The sequence below is a fragment of the Engraulis encrasicolus genome, chromosome 21, assembly GCF_034702125.1.
Source record: "Engraulis encrasicolus isolate BLACKSEA-1 chromosome 21, IST_EnEncr_1.0, whole genome shotgun sequence".
NCBI classification, from domain to species: Eukaryota; Metazoa; Chordata; class Actinopteri; order Clupeiformes; family Engraulidae; genus Engraulis; species Engraulis encrasicolus.
The window spans coordinates 7,363,449-7,371,734 of record NC_085877.1 but is presented as its reverse complement, the minus strand read 5'-3'; the positions used below and the strand labels follow the sequence as shown (position 1 = coordinate 7,371,734).

Sequence of the window (8,286 nt, the reverse complement as noted above, 5' to 3'; positions counted from 1 at the left end):
TGGGGGTGGGTGGGGGTAGGGTGGGGCGGGGCGGGGCGGGGCAGGGTGAGGAGGAGGAGAAATGAGAGCAAAATGCCGGTTCACGAATTTGTCTTTCCCATCCATTACCTCATCAGCCACTCAAGTCTCACACATTCAATAGACCACTGTCACATGGATCTATGTTTGCTTTCTTTCTAATTGTAGAAAGAAAGTACAGTAATAGTACAGGACTTAAACAAATGCTTTTGACCCCTTGAGGGGATATTGAAGAAACTGTATCGACAACTCCTTTGACTCTTTTTTTCTCTTTTAAGTCTCTTACATACATGTCTCCGTCCATTTAGCTGTGTGTAGTGTACATTATTTGGATTTTCTGTTATCATTATGGATATACAATCTGAATCAGCAGAAAGAATGAGGGGTCTTCTTTGGGCATGAAGTGTTGGCATGATTTGTGTCAGCAGACGTGTAATTCTCCCATCATTACTGAAACGGTGTAGTTGTTTTTTTTGCTTTAAAATGGATGGTGATCATCTTTAGATGATGAAAGAATATTAGCCTATGTGTGTGCAAGAGAGCGATATAGAGAGCGTGTGTGTGTGTGTGTGAGAGAGAAAATGAATGTGTGTGTGTGTGAAGCTGATGCACTCCTGGCAGGCAGGCGACTAACCCTCAGTGTTTTCTTCTAAACGCCAGTGAATCCTTACTGCATGTTCCTAGCCACTTGCATTGTGCTTCACACTAACTGTTCTCCTTGATAAGATAGCCTTTACCCAAGTACTGACGTGTGTTCTACCTATTATCAATTATCAGTGGAAGTACTACTATAGCTCTCAGAAAAATAAAAAGGTCTATGTTAGCAATAAATTGAAACACATTGTTTATTGTATTTGGTATATGAATGCAGTGACACAGTTTCACATATTACTTTGGTGATGGTCATTGTAAAGTGGCTTTGACATGTCTGAACAAAGCAATATAAAAAAAGAGTGCCATATTTATTTATTTTTTCCAAAAAAGAAACCTACACATGTTCTGTACATCATTTGTTACAGTCGCTAGTACTTTAAATAGAATGGCTTTTGTAGACTACGTATTGTGTAATCATGGATGCAAGCCTGTTTGTGTGTTCATAGCATCTTAAACAAAAAACACCATACTGCTGTTGTGTATAGCCATGTTAGATATGGAAAGATAAGTACTAACATTCATACCAAGGAGAAAAGATTATTTCTTGAACTGAATTTCAGAAAATTATCCAAATAGGTCAATAATTTATTATTATTATTATTACTATTATTATTATTATTATTACTGTTTTTGGTTGTTATTTTTCTGTTTCGTTAATGTTGTTTCGGTTGATGCACCAGAGTATGCCCCTCTCCCCTGTGCCAAATGTCAAAGGTGGCCGTACGGTGCACAGCAGTCTCCCTGCATGTCAACGTGTGTTCTCTCTCCTTTCTGGGTACTGTATTTCAAAGCCCCACAACACAACCTCATTCAATAAATTAGATTAAAACCATCTCTTGTGTTTGGGTCTCTGCTTTTTCATTTATCAGTTATGAAATTGATGTAATTCACACAGATGAGTCCCCAAATTAATGCCTGAGCAAGATATCATCTTGAGATATTCATATATTATTTTAATTTGATATTTGGTGATCTGAAAATGTTAAGTGTGCCAAATGTGCAAAAAACGTTTTTAAAAAATCAGTAAGAGGGCAAAAACATACGCACGGCACTGTAGTAGTGCATTCTCATCTACAAGGAAACATTTGCAATCACTAAATCACTACATCGTCATGACCATTCAGTTCCAAACAAAAGCATCCTCCCTCAGCAGAGGTTTACTAGGCCCCATTTTATATATTATGGTATCTACTGAGGCATAAGAGGCAACTGTGGTGTCAGTTAACCTTTGAATATCCTCTCAACCTTCGGGGTAGGTCATTCCAAAGACTCCCTGTACGGGTGATCCAATTATTCAGACTTGAACTGAAGGCAGCCAGAACAAAATGGATGTGACCCATTCTGTAAATACGTTACGACTTCCATTCAGACCACTTAACCCAATTAAAGAAATGCCATGATATAACCTAAGTGTGTTTTCTTTGAGTGGTCTAGAGATGTTCAAGCATAATATTCATTCAGTGGCTGGTGCTTGAAAATCCTTTTGGAAACCATCTAGTGTTGTTTGAACTACCCTTACAGTGGAAAGACTCAAACACGCTGGTTGAAATGACTAATAACACATTATAATAGTGTGTTTTGTAACAGTTATACAATTATAACGGCTCAATTGAAGATTACATTTGCTCCTAATACACTACAGTGCAAAACCTTTTGTCTAGAGGATTGCCTCACTTAAAGTTACTTTGTGCATTTTCCATCTTAGACACATATTTATATATTTAAAAATCACTCTGCAACAGAGAACGTCACGTAAGTACATGATGGCTAACAGAACAATTTTATTTTACAACACACCAAGAATACCGCTGCTCACAAAAACAATTGGCTTCTCGACAACTCACAAAATTGAGTAGGCCTACTTTCTCATGAACCTTTCTCTTTTCGTCCCAACAGAGAGAGTGGCACCATTAAAGGATTAAGAGGCGAAACACCGATACTCTCCCAGGTTTCTTTAACTCTGGGGGCCTCCGGTTCTGGAGGAGACGTTTCTGTCCCAACACTTGATGGTTCTGTTGGTTTAGCACTTTGGTCAGTCTGTGGTGCGGCTTGGCCAGTTGCCGATGTGGCTGGTTCAGTCTGCGGTGCTTCTTGGCCAGTTGACGATGTGGCTGGTTCAGTCTGCGGTGCTTCTTGGCCAGTTGCCGATGTGGCTGGGTCAGTCTGCGGTGTGGCTTGCTTGTTTTTTTGCGTTTGTGCAGGAGTGTAGAGTCGTGAGTACATTTCCAGAAAGTGATCGCGCAGACCCTCACAGTCCAGCAGAGGGAGCTCTTCGGGCAGACACATGATGAGATCCAACACCACCGCACACTCTATGGACACACACAAGGGTTATCAACACATAAAAGGGCATCATGATGAATTACTTTGTTCAAAGAATTTAAAACATCATGACAAAAATAATGTGTATGTGTATATCTTTATGTGTCTATGTGTCATAAGTCTGCCTGTCTTGCAATGTCCTTTATGTTTATTACAAGTTTATGAGGTTTAGCAAGGTTCAGCACCTAAGTACAGCACCTTACCTTACTAACCGTACTGGCAGTAGGACAGCTCATTGGCTTTTACCCAAATGACTGGTATAGCATGAGTCTGATGGCACTGTTTGAGCTTCCGAGAAGTATGTGAGAATGTTGTACAACAAGATTTCATTGCATTTATCAGAGAAAGAGTAGGCCTACAGGGTCTCGGTCAACTATGTCCAATACGTTTTTAGTACATGTTTAATACATTTTAAGTCCATAAGTCATCGTTTTAAATAATAAAGAACTTACTCTAGGTGTCTAGGTGTAAACTATGTGGACTTCTACCTAAATTAAGAGGTGATGAATATTTCACCATTAAACAGTTTTCTGGCAATTATCAAACAAATTTCTTTGACCAAACATCTGGCTTTTCTTAATTCAGCATAAGCAGAGAAACTAACATACTCCAGGAAATGCCATACTCACCCATTGCTGTGAGTTGGCCCTCACAGTCACTGACGCCCTTGGAGACTGCGCTGAGATATGAATAAATCCTTTCAAAGTCAACGGTGTTACCCGTGTCATACTCAGCAGTGTCATACTCAGCAGTGCTTCCAGGGTTGAGAACTTGGCTGTGTAGGACTGAAGAATAGGTAGCACTTGGAGGTCCTGAAGCGCTGTGTGTACCAGCCAGTTGTGGAGGCACAAGCAGTCCACCTGGTACTGGGTGAATCTGTAGTGCAGCAGGCAGGGAAGCGATTGCACCCGGTAATGTTGAACTCTGAGAAGGCCTAGACATGAGGCCATCTTTGTCAGGGCAAGACACGCTGGGATTTGACACAGCTATTGTACCAGGAAGAGATGGTGGTTGTGTACTAGTTGACTGTGGTGGTACACTCACTCCTGGGGCTGGTGTAAGCTTTGGTAAAGTGAACAGGAGTGGGGGTGCACCTGGTAATGCTCCTGAGGCTACTGGGCCCATTACCACTGTAGGGATCTGGTAGCTTGGAGGTCTGGAGATGACGGTGCCTTTGTCAGGCCCAGAAGTGGTGGCATTTGACACAGCTGCTGCTTGAGAAGAAGGTTGTGCTTCGGGAGGAGGTGCAGTGTGTATAGCAGATGTAAGCTGTAGTGCAGTAGACGGTAATGGGGTTGCACCTGGTAATGTTGAGGAGGCAACTGGTACCATCACCACTGTAGGGGCATGAGAAGTGGGAAGAGGCCCGGTGGTGAAATTCGACACAGTTGCTGTATGAGAGGGATTCTGTGATTCAGGGGGTGGTGCAGGGTTTGATCCTGAACAATTCTGGGTAACAGCGGATTGCAAGGGCATAATCACTCTTTGCATTTGGGTAAGTGGTAGTGCAGTGGAGAGGAAAGGGGTTGCACCTGGTAATGTTGAGGAGGATACTGGGACCATCGGCACTGTAGGGACATGAGAACTTGGAGAAGGTCTGGAGATGACGTCAGGACGAGACACTGTGCGATTTGAAGGAGGTTGTGTTTGAGAAGGTGCTGTACTGAGGGCTGTTGATGGGCTGTCCAAGGGGCGTGGAGGGGCCGAGCAGCGCAGACTCCGGGGTTCTGTGCCAGCTATTACCAGCATCTACAACAAAGCACACATCATGCACACATGCTCAGATACAGAGACCACCACATCTTTTTCAGAGATTACACCCAATACCACAAGTCAGTGTATTTTTAGTCGTGTGCAGCACTGCACACAACTCTATGATACTATGTCGGACGCTCTGTGGTAGCTCAGGCATGCTTACACTTTCGTAAGGAAACTTATTCACGAACGCCTAGGGTCTGCTGAATGTGTTTAATATGCAATCTCATCATGGAATACTGACATTATACACAATTGAACAAAACAAGTGAAATTTAGAATTTATAATGGAGCTAGCAGGGGGGGGGGGCACATCATTTCCCCGTGGGGATTAACAAAGTCAAGTCAATTGAACACTACAAAGTCAACTCAATTGAACACTACACCAGTAACTGTGACATCCTAGATGACAGGCCGGCATCATACCCTTGAGAATGCTGCTGAGATGGCCTCCTCGTGGCCTCCCGCCATCCTCTCCATCAGCTCGGCCCAAGCCTGGATGGGAGCCCTGTGGTGGCGATCCTTCATCACCTGATACCTCGCCTGGTTGAACGCTCTCTTCGAAATAGTTCGCTTTAAGGTCCCCAGCATTGAATCAATCTGAAACAACATAGCAGGGCATGCGGTTATGTAATGAGATGCTGGACGGCTTGACAGGCTGGTGAGGAAAGCAGGGTCTGTTGTAGGCACAGAACTGGACACCCTCACAACCACAGCTGACAAGAGGACACTTAACAGATTGGACTCTATTGTGGACAACTACAAGCACCCACTGTAACCAGTCTTCGACAACCAGAGAAGCCTGTTCAGCTACAGACTGCGCGCCATCTCCTGCAAGACAGACAGGCTGCGGAAGTCCTTTTTACCCAGGGCCATCCAGCTATTCAACATCGCACAGAAGGACACACAAAGAGAGATCGTCATAGAGGACTGGACTGCATAAACAGAACCCACTCCTGCACACTTTATTTACCTGGACTCTTTACCCTTCGACTCCTCTTCAGTGGAATGCACAGCTGCTTGTGTGTGTGTGTGTGTGTGTGTGTGTGTGTGTGTGTGTGTGTGTGTGTGTGTGTGTGTGTGTGTGTGTGTGTGTGTGTGTGTGTGTGTGTGTGTGTGTGGAGAGACACAGTTGGCGACGTGTGTAACCCCCCGGACTACTGATACTCCTGGACACTTTGGTGGTAACTTTGTCTTGGCCACCCAGCACAGGTGACACTATGTACACTTTATTTTGTGTGTGTGTGTGTGTGTGTGTGTGTGTGTGTGTGTGTGTGTGTGTGTGTGTGTGTGTGGAGTGACACAAGGGGCGACTTGTGTTAGCCCCCCCCCCATCTCTTTTTCCAAGGAATACAATGGACGTTGTACTAGGCAGAGAGACTATGGACACTCCTGGACACTTTATCTTGGCTTCTATGTGCCACTTAACTAAGGCACATGTGAACACTTTACACTTTATATTTTGGTGTGTGTGTGTGTGTGTGTGTGTGTGTGTGTGTGTGTGTGTGTGTGTGTGTGAGAGAGAGAGAGAGAGAGAAAGATGCCTTGGCAAAATATATGCAACAGTGAGCTATATATGATTTTATGTGTAAATATGTGTGCTATATCTTGTGGGCAATGATAGGGCAGTCTTTATTTATGTGTGTATGCTACTTGACACCTTAATTTCCCCCTGGGATCAATAAACGATACTCTACTCTACTCTACTCTACTCTACTCTTCTAATAATGTCAGCTATGACGCACAAAATGTACAGTCACAGGTTTCTTCACCAGGCATTGGAGTGAGCTGAGTGCACTTCAATTTCGCCCTCATCCATCACATCTCAATGTAGTATCATTTGGAGGATAACAAGAGGCTTGCAGAACAGCAGCCCTCACATCTGAGGTCCTACTGCATGTGGCCTGATGATCTTACTATGTACCAAGTCCAAGTACCAACCAACAGCTTTTAGGAGTGGTATGTCTACAACCCGCCTTGTTAATTTTATGCCATGCAACTATAGTGCTGAAGGTGAATAACTGCAGCAGTACAAATACACACAACATCCAAATGCGATGCATGTCATGTCTCCTATGGACTGTGCAGCCTAGTTCTATTTCATAAAGTGTGCTATGAGGAGTTGTTGTTGATGGTGTGTGTGTGTGTGTGTGTGTGTGTGTGTGTGTGTGTGTGTGTGTGTGTGTGTGTGTGTGTGTGTGTGTGTGTGTGTGTGTGTGTGTGTATGTGGTTTACACACCTCTTAAGCCAATATAGTAGGCTATGCCCTGTATACTATGAGTCATAGACTCCATAAATCCACTTTAGTTACCTGCTGCACTGAACGTTGAGGTGCATGATGCTTCTGCAGTTCTTCCACATCTATGTCATCACTACTAGCCACCTTCATTTGCTTTCGTAACCCTCTTAAAAGCAGTTGAAGTTCTTTGCGAGTCCATATTCCTCCCTTCGATGACGCAGCTGGAGTTGGCGTCTGCGTATCCGCTGTGTCCGTTTTCCGTCTGAAATAGGTAGCGGCAGACTTGGTGGACCTATTGGTTCGGCTGGGTGGCTTCATTGCGTTTGCCAATTAAGAAAACCGAAGAAATCGCGACGACAAGTACAGGAAAGGTGGCTTACAACAACGGGCTACGGTTCATTATGCCTTTGGCGGTTTCGGCATTTTGCTGCAATCAACAACTCGGTACCATATTACCACATGCATGCATTAGAACTAGCCCACAGCCATTCCATATGGTTTCCTTATACACGCGCACATGTGTGCATCTGTTGGAGATTGAAGTGTATTCCCCTTTACATAAGAAAAGGTATATTATCTTTGTTTATAGCTTAGAGAATCTCTGTATCCACTAAACTCCTACCACTTCACATCTGCAGCATGCTTCCGTGTTGTCGTGTCACGTGGGTTCTAATGACGGATGGCCACTAGGTTAAAAAAAGTAAAGCAAAGGCAAAAATGAGGGCGTTTCGAATATTTTGGATTCTGTTTCAACTTCTACAGTAAGTAACACACGCATTGTGTTACGTACACATTATTAGCACATATTAGCATGGGAAACGCGGACATACCGTAGTTATTATCTCACTGTCCTGGCTGCAGACGAGTATTCATGGCACATAAATGGCAGCGGTGGGATTCGAACCCACGCCCCCGAAGAGACTGGAACCTTAATCCAGCGCCTTAGACCGCTCGGCCACGCTACCGTACTTTGTAGCGAAGGAAGCATTCTAGTCATACTCATTCCTAGTATGTATAATAAGGTTGCATGTAAAAACTATACTCACAGAGGCCATATCATGAATAGAATACATTTTTTTAAAAAGTATGTAGGCGTTGGCTATTTTAACTTGACTTTTGTTTAGTAGGCCTATTAGTTTGGCAAAATTTAGGAGTGAGGTTTTATAAACCATGTGAAACAGAGTCAATCAAAACAAAGTGCGAGTTAACTAAATGACAATACCACGTGGTTCAATTTCAACCACACCACTTCAAGGACGAGAACTGGCAAACTGCACAGCACGCACTTGCCAGGAGCA

General features: G+C 43.7%; 1 protein-coding gene and 1 non-coding gene across 2 annotated transcripts; both read right to left on the bottom strand.

Annotated features, from left to right (window-relative positions):
• Positions 1-1,604: 1,604 nt before the first annotated feature.
• Positions 1,605-7,621, bottom strand: snapc2 (small nuclear RNA activating complex, polypeptide 2). Its single transcript, XM_063187431.1, has 4 exons — positions 7,061-7,621; positions 5,176-5,349; positions 3,624-4,743; positions 1,605-2,984 (listed from the first exon to the last, which is right to left on the bottom strand). Exons 1-4 carry the CDS (start codon positions 7,304-7,306, stop codon positions 2,539-2,541), a joined length of 1,986 nt encoding a protein of 661 aa, XP_063043501.1. The 5' UTR covers positions 7,307-7,621; the 3' UTR covers positions 1,605-2,538.
• A 250-nt stretch (positions 7,622-7,871) lies between these two features.
• trnal-aag (transfer RNA leucine (anticodon AAG)) lies at positions 7,872-7,953 on the bottom strand. Its single transcript has one exon. It is a non-coding gene; the product is annotated as a tRNA-Leu (tRNA).
• Positions 7,954-8,286: the final 333 nt, after the last annotated feature.